A 22,259-nucleotide genomic window follows, 5' to 3' on the forward strand; every position below is an offset into this window, starting at 1 on the left:
CCACCATCTTGTTCTATTAGATTCCTTCTTCTTTGGCCCCCTCTTCCACCAATCCTTTCCTAGCTTCCTAATTCATCTCCCCTCCCCTACTCACACACCTCCACCTCACCTGGACTCAACTGTCACCTGCCATCTTCCTCTCCTCCAACCTTCTTATTCTGGTTTCTGCCATTAACTTTCCAGTCCCGAGAAAGTGTCTCGCCAAAAACATCAACTTTTTATTCCCCTTCACAGCTGCTTCCTGACTTGCAGTGTTCCCTGAGCATTTTGTGTCTTGCATGCACAAAGTTTATTTGACTCTTCATAACGAAGTCTGAAACTTCTTGCATGTGTACTGTGAACCAAAGAGCATAAATCACTTCAAGATGCAAAGTACATTTATTATCAGCTAATGCTTAAATTACTCAACCTTGAGACTTGTTTACTTTCAAGCAGCCGCAAAGCAAGAAACCCGAAAGAACCCAATTAAAGAAAATAAAGACCAACTCTCAATGCACACAAAAAGAGAAAGAAAAACACAAATCATGTAAACAACAGAAGCAAGCAAAACAACAACTTTCCAAACCAAATTGAGTCCTTAGATCCAAATTCCCAGAGCAGTCCAGAGCAAACCCAAAGGCTTGGTAATCAGTTCATCATATTAATGGGGCAAATTGCCACAAATTTCACAGGCATGAAGCATGGCAGCCTGGGGCAGTCTCACAGCCTCAGTGTCATGTAGAGAGAAGACCCCAGTCTATCTGGACTGGCATTTAAATAGTCTGAACAACGGATCATACCTCACATTAGGACCCAGGTTCTGCCGTGGCAAATTGCTCTGGGCCTGAATTTTGTGGCCAAGGAAGCTGCTCTTGACCTCTCCAAATTGGATTGGCACCCAGAGCAATCCAACCCTCGTCCACTTTTAACACCCTGCCTTTCCATTCTATCTGGGCCGACATTTAAATTGTCCAAACTGCAGATTGTGCCTCACATTGGGACCTAGGCCCTGCCATGGCAAATCGCTCCAGACCTAGAATGCGCTGCCCAACCATTCGCCTTAGGCCTAGATCCCACTGCTGAAGAAGCTGTTCTCAACCTCTCCAAACTGACTCTGCACTTAGCGTGATCCACCCTCACACCTGGATTAGTTAGAAGGATATAGGAACTCTTCTGTCCCGTCTTCTCTCTGAATTGTTTACTCCTGGTCTTGTTCACCAGCATGGCTCCAATTCCAAGTGTGCAAATTTGCAACAACCAGCAGGGCACATTTCTCAAATTCTCTTTGTCTTTGCCTCTTCATTGTTTACAGTGATAGTTCACCACAATGTACTTCAGAAAGAGTATTATTGGTAATGTTTTAAATCAAATTTCTTTGCTTTCGAACCACCCATAAACAGTCGCACACCTTCGGTAGCGCCATCTTAAACTGGAATGCCCCTTGATGCAATTCTTAAAGGGCAACATATACTGTATATAGCAACAATTACTATTCACAACCCAAATTTTTATTTATTCTATTTTTTTCTCTTTCTCACAGAAATCTTGGTTCCATTCCTAAGTCTGCACAGTCATTGTGGATGTTCTCTATATAACTGTACATATTTATGCTCTATTGCACATAATAAAGATACATCATGAAGTTGCATTCTCTTCACAGTATGATGACTCCATGATATTATGTGATCAGTCTCTGCGTTGAATATTAATTCAGTGTTTACCTTCTATAGGTTCAAGAGTTAACAGCAACAGTTGGCAGGGACTTCACTCATCACACAGCAAGTTTAATTCAGTTTGACCCTGGTAAGTGTCGGTTATTTGACTAAAATTTGATGAAATATATTTTATCATTATCTTGCCAAGGAAATTAAAATATCTACAGACAATTAATTTATATGAATTGCAGAATTATATTCAGGCTTTAAAAAGTTCTGCGAGTTTTTGACTAGGCTGTACTGGACAGACATTGAAACCCTTTGTCCGTTGGTGATGTGTTTAATGGGAAAAGTTGATTTTGCCAGGTCTCTGCACTCTTCATGCAGGCAGGGAAGCCGATTTAGTGACCAGGCATTCGGCAGCAAATGTTGTAGAAGTTCCAGCTCCAGAATATCCTGACAGGCTTAGGCAGAGCAAAACTGGCAGTACAGCTTTCCCCGTTGTCACAACTGTCATTAAATTCAACAGCTTTTAAATGTTTCTGGTATTAAAAGACATGTCATATCTTGATTCCTTCAATTTTAACAGCTTTGTAACTTAGAAAACCAAGCAGATATAATAAAATAAATCATCGGGGCACAGCAGCAGCAGCCAGGACAGTGGAACTGTGGCCAACTCTGATGCTCAGCCGGGAAGGGTAAAATCAGGTAGTGGTAGGGGACTCGATAGTTAGGGGGACAGACAGGAGATTCTGTGGCCCCAAAAGAGACACCCAGATGGTGTGATGCCTCCCAGGTGCCTAAGGGTCCGGGATATATCAGAGTGGCTGCAGGATATTCTCAAGGGAGAGAGTGAACAGACAGAGTTTGGAGTGTATATTGGCACCAATGACATAGGCAGAAAAGGAGAAGAGGTCCTACGTAGTGAGTATATTGAGTTAGGAAAGAGGTTGAAGAGAAGGACCGCCAAGGTTGTAATCTCCAGTTTACTACCTGTGCCACAGGCTAGTGTAGGTAGGAGTGGGATGATAGCACAGATGAATAGGTGGCTGAGGAAATGGTGCAGGGGCAGGGTTTTAAGTTTTTGGATCATTGGAACCTTTTCCGGGGAAGGGGTGACCTGTACAAGAGAAGACAGCAGGTTGCATCCGAACTGGAGGAGAACTAATATCCTGGATATTAATATCCTGGTTTGCTCATGCTACTTGGGAAGGTTTAAGCTAGTTTTGCAGGGGGCTGAGAACTGGTCTATAAGGGAAGGATTGTACCAGAAGGTGGATACCAAGGAAAGTATGGTAAAGTAAAATCAAAATAACAGGTATGATGTGTCAGGTAGTTTGAAGTGTGTATATTTTCATGCTAGGAGTATTATGGGTAAAGGTGATGAACTTAGAGCATGGATCAGTACGTTTAACTATGATGTTGTAACCATTACAAAAGCATGTTTGAGTGAGGGGCAGGAATGGATGATTAACGTACTAGGTTTTCGAAGTCTTAGAAAAGATAGAGAAGGAAGTAAAGTGGGTGGGGGGGATTGCAATACTAACCAAGGACAATATTACAACTGCACACAGGGAAGACATAATGGAGGGTTCAGACACTGAGTCCATTTGGGTTGAACTCAGGAATAGGAAGGGTGCAATCACATTGATGGGATTGTACTACAGGGCCCCAATAACAACCGGAACATTGAGGAACAGATATGTAAACAGATTAAGGAAATATGTAGAAATAATAGGGTTGTTGTCATGGGGGAAATTTAAACTTCCTTAATATAAAGGGGTTTAGAAGAGGCAGAATTTGTTGCGCATATCCAGGAGGTGACTGACCTTTCACTGGGTGATCAGTTAAGGAACAGTGATCACAACTCCTTAACTTTCAGGATAGCTATAGATAAGGGCAGGTATGATCCTTGCAGGAGAGTTTTAAATTGAGTAGGGCAAAGTACAAGGGCTTTAGGAAGGAACTAAGAAAAGTTCATTGGGCATACTTTTTTTTCTGGCAAGTCCATATCAGGCATGTGGAGGGTATTTAAAGATCAATTGCACAGAGTACAGGAAATGTATGTTCCTGTTGGAAGGAAGGATGGGGATGGAAAGTTTAGAGAACCTTGATGTCCAGGAAGGAAAAGCTTTGGAAGCTGGGGTCAAAGAGAGCACATGAAAATGATAAAGAAGCCAAAAAGAACTAAAGAAGGTAAGTAGGAAAGCCAGGATGGGCCATGAAAAGTCCTTGCCAAGTTGGATTAAAATGAGTTCCAAGGCATTGTATCCATATATCAAGAGCAAGAGGATCATTTGGAAGAAGGTGGTGGGGCAGTAGGGGTAATATTTGCTTGGATGCAGAGAATGTGAGTGAGGCATTTCATGAGCACTTTGCTTCAGTATCAACCAAGGAAAAGGACATTGAGGACCAGGAGATCAGTGCCAAGTGCATAAATATGTTAGGGTATTTAGAGATGAATGAGGAGGAAGTGTTGGGCCTCCTAATCAGTATTAAGGTGTATAAGTCCCCTGGGCATGATGCAATGGGATTTATGCTAGGTTATTGAAGGAGGCAAGAGAAGAGCTTGCTTGGCCATTAACCTCTCCAGGCGTAGGCGACATCCTGGAGAACTGGAAAGTAGCTAATATTGTGCCTCCTTTTAAGAAGGGAACAAGGTAAAATCCTGTGAACTACAAAGGGTGATTGATAAGTTCATGGCCTAAGGTAGAAGGAGATGGGTTATACAGTTCTCATTACATGCACATGCAGTTCAACTCTTTGAGTGCAGAAATTTTGAAGTTAATAACTCATCGGGGTGATTGATAAGTTTGTGGCCTTAGGTAGGAGGAGATGAGTAAAATGAGTAAAAATCTTTATGATACGTTTCCATCTAAATGTGCAGTGTGCAATTTATAGTAATTTATAACCAAATAATATGTACAACAGGACAGCAAATATAACATATAAATGCAGTTGTGTCAGCATGAATTAAGAGTCTGATGGCCTGGTGGAAGAAGCTGTCCTGGAGACTGTCAGTCCTGGCTTTTATGCCACTGTACTGTTTCCCAGATGGTAGCAGCTGGAACAGTTTGTGGTTGGGATGACTTGGGTCTCCCATGATCTTTTGGGCCCTTTTTACACACCTGTTTTTGTAAATGTCCTAATAGTAGGAAGATCACATCTACAGATGTGTGCGGCTGCCCGCACCACTCTCTGCGGAGTTCTGCGATTGAGGGAAGTACAGTTCCTATACCAGGCAGTCATGCAGCCAGTCAGGGTGCTCTCAATCGTGCACCTATAGAAAGTTCTTAGGAACTGGGGGCCCACATCAAACTTCTTCAACCGTCTGAGGTGAAAGAGGCTCTCTTCACCCTCTCAACCCCAGATCCATTGAAGTCAATAGGGACTAGCCTGTCTCCATTCCTCCTGTAGTTCACAACCAGCTCCTTTGTTCTTGCGACATTATGAGAGAGGTTGCTTTCTTGACACCACTGTGTCAGGGTGATGATGCTGATGACTTCTTCTCTGTAGGCTGACTTCATTATTATTTGAGATTAGGCCAATCAGTGTAGTGTCATCAGTAAATTTAATTGGCAGGTTGGAGCTGTGGGTGGTGACTCAGTCATGGATATACAGAGAGTAACAGAGGGGACTTAGCAGGGCAGTGAACGTTGTCTACATGGATTTTAGTAAAGCATTTGACAAAGTCCCTCATAGGAGGCTAATCCGGAAGATTAAGGTGCATGGTTGACGAATTGGTTGTTTAGATTCAAAAGTGGCTTGTGCATAGAAGACAAAGGGTAGTGGTTGAAGGGACATCTTCTAGTTGGAGGTCTGTAATCAGTAGTGTTCCACAGGGATCTGTGCTGGAACCCCTGCTGTTTGTAATGTATATAAATGAAGTGGATGAAAATGTAGATGGGTGGGTTAGCAATTTGCAGATGATTGGTGGAGATGTGGATAGTGAAGAAGACTGGCAAAGAATACAGTGCTATATACTTCAGATGCAGATATGGGCAAAGAAATAGCAGATGGAGTTTAAGCCAGATAAATTTGAAGTGTTTGTTGCAGCTTGATAGTGCAAAAGAAAGGAGACAGAACATCGTTAAAGATAAGACCATTAACAATGTTGCTGAGCAGAGAGATCTTGGTATCCAAGTTCATAGCTTCATGAACTTGACTACGCAGGTTGATACAGTGGTTAAGAAGGCTTATGGAATGCTTGCTTTTATTAGTCAAAGCACTGAGTTCAAAAGTCAAGAGGTTATGTTGCAAATTTATAAAACTCTGGTTAGGTTAGTTTTAAGTATGCATACAGTTCTGGTCATCCCACTATAGGAAGGATGTTGAGTCTTTGGAAAGGGTTCTACTAGGATTCTGCCTGGTTTAGAGGGCTTGAGCTATCTTGACAGGTTGGACACACTTGGGTTGCCTTCTTTGGAGCTACGGAGGTTGAGGAGAGATCTGATAGTGGTTTAGATAGGCACATGAATGTGAGGAGGATGGGGAGGTATGGACATAGGAGGGATTAGTTTTGGAGGGTTTTTGGTTTTTATCAGTTGGAACAGGGGCCAAGGTGCCTGTTCCTATGCTGTACTTAACTGTGTTCGATGTTCTAACTTCCTAAAATCTAATTTTGTCTTTTTCCCATTGATCTGCTGACCTGCAACCCTACTAGAATCAGCAGATTTTTGAATTCTAACTCTCCTGATTATTTACAACAATTCCTTTATCTTTGCTTCAGATTTCCATCATCTCAGTTTCTGGCATTTAAATCATACAAGGGGGATCCACACACAGAGTGACCATGGCATACAAATCCTTAAAGGGCAGCATTGATGACATACAGGATGCTGGCTTTCATTAGATAGGGAATAGAATATAAGCAAATAGATTGTTATATACTGGTGAGACCATATTTGGATAAAATATGCTATGCAGTTGTGATCACCTCTGCATTGTAAGTGAGGGAGAAGGAGAGGGGGAGGCAGAGATGGAGAGACAGAGACATAGGTCCATGATTGAGATTTTAAAAAGGAGTTTTTGTGAGTTCTTGGCATTTTCCGGCAGCCCAATCAAATTGCAATTCATTAGCAAATACCAATAAAAATAGGGCAGGGACAAGTGGAGCAGCCATTGTGTAAGTGGACCAGTGTTAAAATGGGGAGGCTTGGGTGAGATACATATATGATAAGCTTCTTCTTCATTCTTCAACAGTTAGTACATAGTCTGAGAAGAGAGAATGCCTCCAGGGGCTGTGTTGTGTTCTTTGAGTGAGATGTGGAAATTCTGGGAGACATCCAGCCTCCCAGATAACCACATCTGCACCAGGTGCATTGAGCTCAGAAAACGTGTTGAAGAAATGGAGCTGCAGCTCGCTGACCTCTGCCTCATGCAAGAAATTGAGGTGATGGATGGGAGCTATAGGAAGGTAGTCACCACTTAGTTGGAGTTGGCAGGTACTGGGGTGAATGTCAGGAGAGGAAAAAGGAAGGGGTAGCCAATACAGAATACCTCTGTGACCATTCCCCTGAATAATAAATATACCGTTTTGGATACTATTGGAGGGACAACCTCCCCAGGGGAACTATAGTGACAGGGTCTCTGGCACTGTGGCTCTGAACGGAAGAGGAGAGAAGAGGACTGCAGTAGTGATAGGGAATTCAATAGTTAAGAGGAGTGGCCACAAGATTCTGTAGATGTGATAGAGACACTCAGACGGTATGCTGCCTCCCAAGTACCAAGGTCAGGGATGTCTCTGATCAGGTCCACAACACTCTAAAGGGGAAGGGTGAGCAGCCAGAAGTTTGGGTACATATTGGCACCAATGACATAGGGGTAGGAAGAGGAAGTCCCAAAGAGAGTGTTTGGTGGTTCTGGGCCTATACTAATTGAGAAGAATGAAGGGAGATCTTATTTAAGCCCATCAAATGTTGAAAGATCTAGATAGTGTTGACATGAGAATGGTTCCTATAGTGGGTAGTCTAAGAACAGAGGGCACAACCTCAGAATGGAGGGATATCCATTTAGAATCAAGATGAGGAGGAATTTTTTAGCCAAAGTTAGGTAAATCTGTGGAATTCATTGCCAAAAGCAGCTAGTGGGGTCGTCATTGGGCATATTTAAGGTGGAAGTTGATAGATTCTTGATTTGTCAGAGTGTGAAAGGTTATGGGGAGAAGGCAGGAGAGTGGGTTTGAGAGGGAAATGGATTATCCATGATGAAATAGTGGAACAGGCTTGATGGGAAGAATGGTCTAATTCTTCTCCTATATCTTATGGTCTTATAGTTGCACTGGAGTGGAGACTCACCTGGATGTTGCCTGAGATGGAGGCCTAGCAAAATAGGCTCTTGTTAGGCCCAGGTAAATACAGGCACCAAGAGACAAAAGGCAGCAATGCCGACCCCACCCAACCTATTCAAAGGCTTACAGATATGAAAATCTCAAGGAAATTTTATAACCAGAGAACAATCCTACAATTTGTATAACTCTACTGTTGCCTGGAATAGAGGAGAAGGCTTTGGGGTGACACAAAAGAGGTGTACAAAGTTATTAGGAAAGAGTGTCGCAGATTTTTCCAGCACCCCCACCCCACTGGCATAACAAACAGGCCTGTAACCAGACAGAGTAGGTTTAACGTAAGGAATGGAAGGTTTGAGGGGACCTAGGCGACTGGAATTTGGAATGCACTGCAGATGGTGGTGGAGGGCAAAGATTTTTGACAAGTTCTTGAATTGCCACGGTACAATAGCTACAAATCAAGTGCTGAGATCAGTATAAATGAATAGATAGGCTCAAAGGCAAAAGGAAAAATAGATTTTTAGAAGTGATTTTGCATGGATGGGTGTGTTAAAAGTCCTACTTCTGTGCATTTTGACCATGATGTCCATTTGCGTCCTCTTATAACTTCATCATTAAAAAGGAATATACAGGCCTAGGGAAATAACAGTCATGAAATGTCTCCCATTCCATGTGGCTCATCCCAAATAGACTGGATGCAACATGACATCCAGCTGGAACCTAGTCACTACAAGTCAATTTTGTTGCTTTGGGCTTAAGAAACCTGACTACAACATGCACAGCACATGATCTGGCATGACCCAATATAAAAAATGCCCTCATATGAAACAAGACTGGGATCATCTCAGATGCATGGGCTGCATGGGACCCGATCAAACTCATGCATAGCACTGTCCTGGAGAGGAGCAGGAGCACACATAAAACAGGCCATTCTGGAACTGCAACCATCCATTTATTAACAAAAATAGTTGCCACAATTATGACTTGCAATTTTTCATCTTCTAGTTGCCCTTCAGGTCCCTTTTAAATCTTTCCCCTCTCCCCATATATCTTATGCCCTCTGTTTTAGATTGTTTTTCCCTGGGAAAAGAACTGTGTGCATTCAGCCTATCTATACCCCTCATGATTTTATACACCTCTATTATGACATTTCTCAGTCTCAATGAGCCTAGGGAATACAGTTCTGGACTGACCTCCCTCTCCCAATAAATCAGCTCCTTAAATTCTGGTGACATTATTGTTAATCTTCTTTAAACTCTTTCCAATCCAATGACTTAATTCCTTTCAAAGGATAGCCAAAACTGTAGAGAACAGTTTAGGTGCAGCCTCACCACCATCTTGTATACAGTAACTGCAATACAACATTCCAATACCTATACTCAGTGCTCTGACTGATGGAAGTTAGCTTGCCAAATGAGTTCTTCACCACAGTGCCTACCTGTGATGCCTCTCTCAGGGAACCATGTACTTTGCACTCCTGGTTCCCTTTATTCTACAACACTCCCAGTACACTTAATATGAAAGTCCTATTCTTGTATTATTTATGAAAAAGCAACAACTCTCAGCTTTTATCTGAATTGAACATCATTTGCCACTTCATTGGCCCACTTACCTAGCTAATTCCCTTTACTTAATTCAGGTTTCTACACTTTTGAGGTGTGAAATTAGTATGTAAATTTCTGTATGATTAATATTTTATCTCTGGATACAGGTATTTCTATGAAGATGTGGAATATTTTTATTAAAGATGATGGACTTGAAGAAAACCATGAAAAACTGCAAGTGATGCTAATGAAACCAGTGAATGCCATCATTGGACAGAAACATACCTCCTTAGTGGAAATTATAGATACACGTGAAGGTATGAATTATAAATAGAATCACAGGGTTATACAGCATTGTAATGGGCTTTTTGGCCTACCAGATCCATGCAATCATTTTGCCCACTTGCATCAGTTCCATTTTCAAGCATTAGAACCATATCATTCTATGCTTTGCCAATTTGTGTCTAAGTGTCTTTTAAATATATTATTTGTAACCGATTCCACCACTTCCTGTGAGAGTGCCTAACAGATAAGAGCCACTGTGTAATTAAAAAGTTCTTCCTAACAGCCCCTCTCCCCCTTTACAATTCCTTCTTCTCACCTTAAACCTCTAGTTTATATATACAGTATATAGGAAAGAGAGTTTGGCTTTTTTGTGCAAGGAGGGGGGATTTTGGTGTGCTGCCTTTCTTATCTTTCTTGGCTTCATGGCTACCTGGAGAAGAAGAATTTCAGAGTTGTATACTTCGATAAAAAATGAATTTTTGAACCTTTGAACTATCTACCTTATCTATGCTTTCTTATAATTTTATGTACTTCTCTCATATTACTCCTTCTCCTCTTTGACTTGAAGGAAAATAAGTCTAACCTATCCAATCCTTCCCAGTGACTGAAGTGCTCAAATCAAGACAACATCCAGGGAATCTCTGCACTCTTTCTTGTGCAATCACAACCTAATTCAAAAGGACTTCAGATAGAATGGTTCCAACATTAAGTGATCTGGAATAGAAACATTATTTAGGATTACTGACTGATGTTGCATGCTAACTGCATACAGTCACATATTACTAAGTAGCAAAGTAAGATCATGTTTACCTACTTGACTTGAAACATACTATTTTAATTTATTTTGTTCTTGATATTTCAAAATTAAGTGCCTACAAATTTATATCCCAAAGGAAATATTGCTAATTCTTTGTACTCATTGTTCTTTTATGGGAGTTTCTTTCCATTTTCCAGGATGGAATTGTTTCTGGCGAGGTAAGCAAAAGTACCCATTCCTAATTACAACAGCTGGTGAGCACCTTCTTCAACTACTGTACTCCTCTAGTGAAGACACAATACATAGGCAGAGTGCTTCAAGATAGTGGATAACACATAGATGGTGTTGTTCCCATGTTCCTACTGACTTGTCCTTCTTGGTTTTGGAAATCCTGTTGTAACAGCCAAATGCAGTATATTTCATAAATGGCAAACATTACAACTACTGTGTAATTAGTAGCATTACAACTACTAGTGAAGGAAACCAATGATAACTTGGTAGGGTGTCAGCCAAGTGGGCTGCTTTGACCGAAATGGTGTCATTTCTTGAACATTGTTGGAATCAAATAGGGAGTATTCCAGTACACTCCCTCCATACACCTTATACATAAAGATCATAGACATAGACATAGACATAGGAGACCTATTAAGCCATTTGGCTCATTGAGTCTGTTCCATCATTCCATCATGGCTGATTTATTATCCCTCCCAACCCCATTCTTCTGCCTACTCCCCATAACCTCAGACACCCTTTCTAATCAAGCACCTATCAACCTCTGCTTTAAATACAGTGGATTCTTGTTAATTGGGCTAAATCAGGACCAATATCTTTGGCCCAATTAAGTGAATGACCCAAATTGCAAAATTTCATGGAAATAGTTGAAAATGTATAAGAAAGATAAAATACTATTTAACTAAGTAACAAAGTATGTATTTAAATGAAATACAGAACCAATTAAAACATTACAACAGTACTATAAAACTGCATATTAGTTCCTAATAGTCATCGACAGAGGAGTTCATCCTGCATACATTGCTGTGTTCTTTCAATTCGCAGTAAATGAACAATATCAACACAGACATCTAGTGCAGAAAATGGATGGCCTTCATACAATGCTTTTGATAACTGCATACTCCAAATCTTCAATTTCATTACAACATTCAAGATGATTGATGATGCCATCAAATTCTTTGTAGTCCCTCACTTGACCCTAACTCATTTCATTTTCCCTCCCAGCCACTTCCGGCATCTCCAGGCCTGACTGCTTGAAACCACAGTGAGCAAAACAGTTCTGAACTCTCTTACTGCTTATTTCTTGCCAACTATTAGTGACAAAAATCACTGTTTTTTGAACATAAATACATACAATTACACTATTTAAATACTGTTTACTCTAAGCACAGTGTAGTGTCTAACGGCAACACAAGTGCCAGCACAGGCATTAGTTAGAAACTGCAGGGCAACAGCTATTTTCTCAATTCATTTTAGTTCTTTAAGAATTATCCCAAATAAGTGGCTGCCCTGATTAACCGGAATCCATAATATACCGAATGATTTGGCCTCCACAGTCATCCGTGACAATTAATTCTATAGATTCTCCACCCTCTTGCTAAAGAAATTCCTCCTCATCTTTGTTCTTAAGGGACACCCTTGTATTCTGAGATGTGCCCTTTATTTCTAGACTACCTCAATACAGGAAACATCTTCTCCATGTCCACTCTATCTTGGCCTTTCAAAATTTGATTAGTTTCAATGAGATCATCTGTCATTCACCTAACCTTCAGTTAGTACAGGCCCAGAGCCATGAAATGCTGGGATGTTAACCCTTTCATTCCCAGGATCATTTTGTGTGAAACTCCTCTGGACTTCTCCAATGCCAACACATCCTTTCTTAGATAAGGGGCCCAGAACTGCTCACGATACTCCAAGTGTGGTCTAACCTATGCCTTATGAAGCCTCAGCCTAAAAAGAGTCAGGAGGTAGGCTACTCTGTGCAGCATGCCCTGACTCTCAACTGATCTTGTATCGAAAGTTTTTAATAGCTAATTCAGTTAAACTTCTGCTAAGCTTCAGTTAAGCCCACATCCGTTTCCACAAAGTGTTAATAGTGGAGGAACTTGGTGATGTCCCAATGATTGCCAAGTGTAGGTGATTCTTAATGGAGGTAATAATTCATTGGAGTTTTAGAACATAGAACAGTACAGCACAGGAGCAGACTCTATGGCCCACAATGCTATGCCAAATTAATTAAATTAGTAATCAACTACGCAACTAAACTTATCCCTTCTGCCTACACAGTCTCCACTATCAGAACATTCATCTCCCACCTATCTGTGAGCCTCCTGAATGCCCCTTACAGATTAGCCTCCAGCACTATCCCATGCAGTGCATACCAGGCACCCACCACTCTTTATCTAAAAAAAATACTTGCCCAACATCACTTTTAAACTTAGCTCCCTCACCTCAAATGCATGCTCTGTGGTATTAGACAATCCTCGGAAAAAGAAAAATGCCTCCCATAATCTTAAATCTCTATCAGATCTCCCCTCAGCCTCCGTCATTCCAGAGAGAGAAAAAACAAACTTGTCTACCCTCTCCTTATAGTACATGTCTGCAGGATTGTGCCAAATATTACTTGTCACTGAACAGTTCATGCCTTGGTTTTGCTGCATGCACTTCACTTCCTGAGGAATTTTGCATGGAATAGAATGGCTCTTAATTTTTTATTGAGTAAATATTTCAAATTGTCTTGCTGCAGGGAAGTGTAATCCCACTGATCTGAGAAGTGGTGAAAATACCTTTGACAGTGAAATTGACAGCATTGTAAGTGATATGCCAAATACATCTTCCAAGCCAATTACTAGTGAAAAAATAATATCCCATCTGGAAGAAAGATCATTCACTCAGCCTAATCCATACTGGGATCACAATACTGCTCCTCCTAGAGGTGATGTCCCTCAGTCCAACCACTTTTTGGACCATCGTGGAACTTTCATCTCAGATGATATTGCTCAGGCTGTTCCCAGTGCACAACTTCAGGCAAGCAGCAGAGTGGTATGTTAATACCAAAGATACCCTATTATGACAATAAGAGTTATTATACATTGTTACTTTTGATGTAAAATGAAAATGCAGAAATCTCTGAACTACCTTAAAAATAGGAAATCAATAGGACATTTTTTATCTCAGAATTTTATTTTTATGTCATTTGCTGAATGTGGTTTGAAACTAATTAACACATTATTTTCAGACCACCATCAAAATTCCAAAAAGAGAACTGAGAGATTGTATTGACAGTTAAGATTTTTCTTAACATTCATTCTTTACAATTTTTTTCTTGATAAAACCAGAAAATGGTGGGGATAGTTAGTTGATCAACTGGCATCTGTGGAGAGAAATAGAGTTAACTTTTCAGTAGCCTTCTATTAGAAGGTCTAATGAAAGGTCATCTCCCTAATGTGTTAACTTTATTTCTCCACAGTTGCTGCCTGATCCATTAAGTATCCCCAGCATTTTCTGTTCTTCGTATTTTTTAGTTAGTTTTTTTCATTGTTCAATTAATGTTTTTTTAATCAACATTACAAAAATTACCTCAGTGAGGGAACCTTTATGAGAGAAAGAGTTTGAATATAAGCCACTTGGACTGAAGAAAATAATCAGCACTTTCTGCTATTTTACAGTACCATGAGATGGTGCCAAGAAGTACCTATGATTTCTCTATGCCATCACAAATCAATGGATGGCACTTGGTCCCAACTCAAAGGCATGACCTGCTTCAAAAAGACTTTCCATTTGTAGCTAAAAATACACAGTCATCTGGCAACCTGGATCAGGTAGGTGTTTTCTTTTTGTACAACTGCTGATTTTGAAGCTATACCACTGTAAATTTCTAGAATTATTCTTGGTCAATGTTTTGACTTTCAATAGAGGAGTTAAGGCATTTACCAGGGGTTTTGATTCTACTGGGGCACTCTCATGTACAATAAGTCCTCAAACTAGAACTTGCACTTTGTGTCCTAATTTAAAATGGTATAGTTGCTGGGACTAGGGAAGGAAAGTGAAATGAACTGCATGATGTAATCAATATAGTAGTCAGGATTCCTGCTTATAATCAAATGTGTGACACCTGTGCCCAGCCTTCCACAGGACACTCCTTGAACTTGCAGAACACTTCTAATGTCTCCCATTTCCTCCTTTGACTTCAGACTTCTAACTCTCGTTTTTGCATTTTTAATCCTGTTTCTATTCCCCCTGATTCAATATCTCCTCATCCTTACCTAAACCTGTCCAACCCCTCAAACTCATCATCCTCATCCAGGAAACCCAGGTCCACCAGCACCTTCCAATAGGTGGAAGGGCAACTCGCGGACAATATGTTGGCCATTGCCACAAAACCATAGGTACCTTAATCTCAGTCTCATCCCTGTAGCTTGCACATCATAGCACCTGTTAGGCAGAATCCTGCTGACTACACCAATTTTGTAACAAAAATATTTTAAAATCCATTATGTGTTATTTTCTCATTCACATCAGAATACTCACATATGCATTACCAAATGAAGGAAACACTACACGTGTATTCAAGGCTACAAGAAGACACTTTGTTAGAACTATCACGTGCGATATGGAAAGGAAAACAAAAGTCTACAGTAGTAGCAGTACAGAAATAAAAATAGTACTTATCATTCACTTAAAAAGCCAATCTCTGCAATGGCAGAGGTGAGTTACAGATCTGGCAATCTTGCACATTGCCCATTTTCTGTCTCTCCCTACCTCTGATTTGATGTACTTGCCTCTATCTCCTTTGCACTAGCATCAGCCATGATCTAGCATAAGACAAAATTCTCCCACTTGCACAAAGAAAGTACCCATTTTTACACCCATTAAGATTCCTTCAAAGCTTTATATATTTATCACTCCAGTACTTTTCCATCCCTTGGTAGTACCAGCTGCATACCCGCCCCCCCCCCCCGCCCTTATCTCTTATAGCCTTCAGACCAGACAAACATGTTTTCACCTCTTTTCACTCAAGTGGCAGTAGAATTGTACTTGCTTCATTTCCTAACAACATTGTTGTGGACTGGTGCTCTTGTACTTTCTCAAAACAATCCCATTCCAGGATAACACCATTTTGTCTTATAGACTTGCATTTTATTTTAGCATATACCAAGGAGGGATCACATTTAACTCTTTCCTTGCAAGAATTAGTTAGAAAAGCCAGCATCAGTATATAACTTTATTATAAAGATGTACATTGTTAGCTGATCTTGGATGGAAGTGCAAGAGGGAAGCAGCAGTTTAGTTGAATAAAATAACAGCTATGGTTATGCTAATGAAAAAGCAAAACAACTTGCAATATGGACTGGAAGTGTGCTGTTATGTAATACTTCTGCTTTATTTAATCAAAATTGCAAAGTTTAAATATTTGCTAATATTTGTCCTCTTATTAATAAGGCTTTTTCATGTGTTTACTTAGAGATTCGAAGTTGGTTCACCATGTAACCATGGTGTATTTGACAACTGGATCTAATTATATTGTAGGCAATTGTAGGGATGACTTACAGTGGACTGAAAAGCTTGAGTATGTAAATATTAAGAGGATATGCTGGAGCTTTTGGAAAACATCAAATTGGATAAGTTATCGGGGTCGAAGGAGATGTACCCCAGGCTACTGTGGGAGGCAAGGGAGAAGATTGCTGAGCCTCTGGCAATGATCTTTGCATCATAAATGGGGATGGGAGAGGTTCTGGAAGATTGGAAGGCACAGATGTTGTTCCATTATTCAAGAAAGGGAGTAGAGATAGCCCAGGAAATTATAGACCAGTGAGTTTTACTTCACTGGTTGGTAAGTTGATGGAGAAGATCCTGAGAAGCAGGATTTATGAACATTTGGCAAGGCATAATGTGATTAGGAATAGTCAGCATGGCTTTGTCAAAAGCAGGTCGTACCTTATGAGCCTGATTGAATTTTTTGAGGATGTGACTAAACACATTGATGAAGGTAGAGCAGTAGATGTGGTGTATATGGATTTCAGCAAGGCTGAATAATTTCAGCAATTATTTTGATTTCAGCAAAATAAGTACCTTATATTTCAGATACCCCATGCAAGGCTTATTGAGAAAGTAAGGTGGCATGGGATCCAAGGGGACATTGCTTTGTGGATCCAGAACTGGCTTGCCCACAGAAGGCAAAGAGTGGTTGTAGACGGGTCATATTCTGCATGGAGGTTGGTAACCAGTGGTCAAGTGAAGTCAAGTTATTTTTTATTGTTATTTCGACCATAACTGCTGGTCAGTACACAGTAAAAACAAGACAACGTTTTTCAGGACCATGATGCTACATGAAACAATACAAAAGCTACACTGAACTACGTAAAAACAACACAGACAAAAAAAAACTACTCTAGACTTCAGCCCTACACAGGACTGCATAAAGTGCACAAAACTTGGTGTGTCTCAGGGATTTGTTCTGGAACTTCTTCTCTTCATGTTTTTGTAAATAACCTGGATGAGGAAGTGGAGGGATGGGTTCGTAAATTTGTTGATGACGCAAATGTTGGGGGTGTTGTGGATAGTGTGGAGGGCTGTCAAAAGTTAAAGCAGGACATCACTAAGATACAAAACTGGGCTGAGAAGTGGCAGATGGAGTTCAACCAGATAAGTGTGAGATGGTTTATTTTCGTAGGTCATACATGATGGCAGAATATAGTATTAATGGTAAGACTCTTGGCAGTGCGGATGATCACAGGGATCTTGGGGTCTGACTCCATAGGACACTCAAAGCTGCTGTGCAGGTTGTCTCTGTGGTAAGAAGGCATACGGTGTATTGGCCTTCATAATCGTGGAATTGAATTTAAGAGCCGAGAGGTAATATTGCAGCTCTATCGGATCCTGATCAGACCCCACTTGGAGTACTGTGCTCAGTTCTGATAGCCTCACTACAGGAACAATGTGGAACCAACAGGAAGGGTGCAAAGGATGTTGCCTGGATTGGGGAGCATGCCTTATGAGAATAGGATGAATGAACTTGGCCTTTTCTCCTTTTAGTGACAGAGGATGAGAGGTGAACTGATAGAGATGTATAAGATGATGAAAGGCATTGATCACGTGTATAGTCAGAGGCTTTTTTCCCAGGGCTGAAATGGCTCGCACAAGAGGGTCTAGTTTTAAGCTGCTTGGAAGTAGGTACAGAGGAGATGTCAGCGGTAAGTTTTTTTACGCAGAGAGTGGTGAGTGCATGGAATAGGCTGCCGACGATGCTGGTGGAGGCAGATACGATAGGTTCTTTTAACTCCTGGACAGATACGTGAAGTGTAGAAAAATAGAGGGCTGTGGATAACCCTAGGTAATTTCTAAGGTAAGGACCTGTATTGTGCTCTAGGTTTTCCATGCTTCTATTTACATCTGATATCCAAGCAGTCACACTGGTTCATGATCAGGATAGCAATTTGACTAATTGCTTTTCTTCCTTAGCTTCAGGGTCCTGTGAATAATTGCTATGCTTCCTTCTTGTGCCTCAGTTGAAACACACTAACTCAGAACAGAAAGCAGGTTTGAATCCTGGCTTCATTTTTTTTCGTTTCCTGAGCTATATTCTGAGGCACCCGACAGTTTTCTTTTGTAATGGCCTAAATCTAAATCCAGAAGAGGTATTTTGTAATTAGAATTGTTGAACTATGACTTATTTGAAACAAATGAAATCTTATGGAGCATAATAATTTTATGCATTTACAGGGTAATCAACAAATGGAATGTCCTTCTGGTTGGACTGTTCACAAGAAACATTGTTACCTGCTGAATCCTGAGAGAAACAAAACCTGGGAAGGAGCTGAAATGGCCTGTAGGCAAATGTGAGCAACTTTCCTCAATTCTGAAATAAACTTCCCATCATGTCAAACAGAAATCCACTGGACACTAAGCCATAGGAAACCAAAAACTTCTCTATTGAGAACAATGGACATTGTATTCTAACATAGTTCAAACGGCAAATGTTTCACTATAGGTATTCCACCTTCATAGGGAAGTGGGTCAGATCGCAAGCACGTTCCTGTTGTTATACAAAGTGGTTTTAGTTGATAACATGTGCATGTGCTTATTATTTTTATTACAGGCTTCCAATAATATTTCGGTACTGTAGTTTTCTGGCCTCTTTTCATTCAAAATAAATATAATTTTCTTATAAAACACATTAAAAATGGTAGGCAGCAACAGTTTCAAAGGGTGCCATGGAATAATAAAGATACATTTGTGACTCTTTACAGGAATGAAATTTCCAAAATTAACATAGCTACAGGTAATTTCCAGCAATGTATATTATTTAAAAGCTGCAAACTCTTCCAAAGGTTAAAAAAAATAAAAGTCTAGGTCTAATATGTCTTTAAAACTTTGTGACTTTTTCAATTAATTTTAATGAAATGACCTTTAATTTGTCACTGGATTTGTTAAATCTCATAAATGCATAACCAATTATCCTATATTGCAATTGTTCTGTATATTGGATTGTAGGTTATGTGATAAAATCCTCCACAACCTTAGATACCAACATTATTTGAACCACACTGTAAAAAGAGATTTTTTTTTCAAAAGCACTCACTAAGTAAAGCCAGATTTGGATTTTTAAAGGTAATAGTGTAAAACCTATGAACAAAAATGTAGGAGATACGACTCCGAATACCAAAGGGGATTGAATTATGTAAGAGATGGTGTGATTGGTTTCCGCACCAAGATAAAAGAAAGTTGCGACAATTATTTTGATAAAATAATTTAAGTGGATGTTTGCTGAATGGAGCAAAAAGATAGCTGAAAATAGTATGCAACAAATCAAGGATCAATATTAATGAAATTGAGCTTATTTTTCACTGGCTGCTCTGATACATGGAAGCTAATGCTCAGTAGTAGCACTTTCTCCCTTTCAGTTAAAAATAGGTCACCATTTCAAGTGACTGGACCATGAAAAGTAAACTGGCAAGATGTTCTACTGTTGTAAGTGCCAAGGTCCTGTGTTTTTCATTAGATGCATCATAATCTTTGAAGAACAGCAGGAGTGTTCTCCCTTCAATACCTACAATTATTTTTTAACTCCAATAACATCATTCAAACAGAATTTTTTTCATATCATAGTTTAGCTATTTTGCTTTTATTCAACTGATATTTTTCATTGAAGGTTATACTTATAAATATTTTCCTCTAATATTCAGGTTTCATGCCAACTTAGTCAGTGTACATTCAAAGAAGGAATTTAAATGGCTTTGGAACTTTGCCAAAAAGCGGCCATTCTGGATTGGTATGTATACATGGAGAATTTCAGACGTAGTGATCTGACAGCTAACAAAGCTTTTGTTTAAGTATAATGGCAACATATAGAAAATATTCTGAAACTTGAACAGCATCTGAAAATTGTAAGTGTACCTTGACTTAAGATAATGTTAGTCTATCAAAATATGAGATACCTCCAGTCAAAATCACTAAATGAATATTAATTATATGCTTAATAAACACAGTGGATTTTTATCTTTGTAAGCATTAAGCCCATGGCTAAGTATCAGTCCCTAAGATTAAGATGGCTGGACTTCATTATATTGTACAAAATAAAGCAGGTGGATAACTAACAAGAGAAAATCTGCAGATGCTGGAAATCCGAGCAACATACACAAAATGCTGGAGGAACTCAGAACGCCATGCAGAATCTATGGAAAAGAGTACAGTCGATGTTTCAGGCTGAAACCTTTCAGCAGGACCTGAATGGTTTTGGCCTGAAACATTGACTGTATTCTTTTCCATAGATGCTCCCTGGCCTGCTGAGTTCCTCCAGCATTTCAGGTGGATTACCACTTTAACTGAGCATAAATGCAAGCATCGAGCACAAGAGCCATGAGGCAGCTCTATAAAACACTGGTTAGACCACATCTAGAGTATTGTGTTCAGTTCTGGTTGCTGCATTATAGGATGTGGAAACTCTGAGGGTGCAGAGGAGATTTACCACGATCCTGACTGGGTCAGAGGAAATCTTATGAGCAGAGGTTGAGTGAGGTAGGACTGTTCTCTTTGGACCCGTGGCGGATGAGAGGCAACTTGATATGAGAGTGTGAGTGGCCTCGATAGAGTGGACAGCCAGCATCTCTTTCTTGGTGTGGCAATGGCTAATACCAGAGGATATCAATTGAAAGAGAGTGAGGGAAAGTGTATGGGAGTTTTTGGAGGTAGGATTTTTATTAATCTGTAGAGAGCTGGGTGCCTGAAATACACTGCTAGTAGAGGTTGATACAGTAGGGTCACTGTAAAGTCCTTAGATAGCTACAGTATGTGAATGCAAGGAAAATGGGCAGCGTAGAAGGGAAGGGTGAGATTGGTTGTGCAGTACATTTATATAGTTTGACACAACATTGAGAGTGGAAGGACATGTAGTGTCCTATGTTTTATTATCTATAGAATAAAGCAGATGGGTGAGTAATTTAATTAAGGAGCATAACTCTGTACATTGGAATGCTAATAGATGTAATATAACCAGAACTATAAGCATGTCTGTATTTAGTTTATTCACACTAATGAGTAATATGTTAAGGTAGTGTTTTTAAGTGTTAAGTTTAGAAAATTATGTGACTAAGATAGATTACATTGATGTTTTTCCCAAAATACCTGTTTGCAGGTTTAATAGATGAAACTGGTTCTGGAAAATGGACGTGGACAAATGGAAGGCCAGTAACTTTTACAAACTGGATGAAAAGAAAATTTTTGCTAGCTGGAAATATGCAGTCTAACTGTGCTCTGGTCCGGGGCAAGGGCAAATGGGTGAGCAGGAAGTGCAATGAGAAACGGGAGGGATATATATGCTCCCTTTCTCTTTCAAGAGTTTAAATTATCATTCACAAAATAGGTTATGTTTTTGTGAACATCTTATCAAATGCAATATGCAGTGTCAGTAGTTTTGTATCTAATTAGTTATATTAGAAGACTATACATATGTTCCTTTTTTAAAAAAATCATCTCAAGGTACTGTGCTACTGCCAAAGTTGTCAAAAACACCAGACTCCATTACTTCTATCTCTGATCAGTTTATGTCTCTGATCAATTAAAATCGCATTTGGATGCCTTTGTTTTGCTTTCCTTGCCAATTGTAAAACCAGGAACTAGATGCAGAAGTGAACAGAAGTGCCTCATAATAGAATACCCCTAAAGCATTTTAAAATGAGATTAAAATTTTAACTTTTGAGAACAGGTGGAATGATTAATTTGTGGCATGCTCAGTATCTTATCTAATGTTCTTTCAACTGTGTCTGGTGCTCAGTATCTTATCTAATGTTCTTTCAACTGTGGTGTTCCCTATCCCACCCTAGTTAATAACTACAATTCCTTTTAAAGTAAGAATGACCTTATCATAATTAAAGAAATTTTGTCAGTTTGTCCAGGACTGCATTTGATACTTGGTGTTTCTAGTGAATCAAAAGTATTCTTTAAGAATAATATACTGCACCCTGATGGGAATATGCCAGATTCAGACATTGCCCCAGATGCAAACTTTAACTGGGTAGAGCTAACCATATTTTTATTTTTAGATCTGTAATGTAATGAGCTATTTGTGAATGACTAAATAAGGAATAATGTAAACACTTCAATAATGAATAGCAGGGAGGGTGTCGGCTGCCTCTTGACGGGACACTGGCACAGTGATAGATGGCTGATGGATGAAAGTGATTGGAGGTGGAGGGAAATGAAGGCGATTACTTAAGAATAATAGGTATGTAGGTGACTTGCCA

General features: G+C 39.8%; 1 protein-coding gene across 1 annotated transcript in view; it reads left to right on the forward strand.

The window, feature by feature from the left end:
• Positions 1-21,825, forward strand: part of frem1b (Fras1 related extracellular matrix 1b) — a 177,876-nt gene extending 156,051 nt beyond the window's left edge. The window contains exons 28-34 of the mRNA XM_059983517.1: positions 1,710-1,782; positions 9,632-9,781; positions 13,265-13,560; positions 14,187-14,339; positions 18,241-18,356; positions 19,704-19,789; positions 21,152-21,825. Of these exons, the coding sequence (XP_059839500.1) occupies positions 1,710-1,782; positions 9,632-9,781; positions 13,265-13,560; positions 14,187-14,339; positions 18,241-18,356; positions 19,704-19,789; positions 21,152-21,360 (1,083 nt within the window). The 3' untranslated portion in view covers positions 21,361-21,825. The remainder of the gene's footprint in view (positions 1-1,709; positions 1,783-9,631; positions 9,782-13,264; positions 13,561-14,186; positions 14,340-18,240; positions 18,357-19,703; positions 19,790-21,151) is intronic.
• Positions 21,826-22,259: the final 434 nt, after the last annotated feature.

The sequence above is a fragment of the Hypanus sabinus genome, chromosome 11 (assembly GCF_030144855.1).
Source record: "Hypanus sabinus isolate sHypSab1 chromosome 11, sHypSab1.hap1, whole genome shotgun sequence".
Classification (NCBI taxonomy): Eukaryota; Metazoa; Chordata; class Chondrichthyes; order Myliobatiformes; family Dasyatidae; genus Hypanus; species Hypanus sabinus.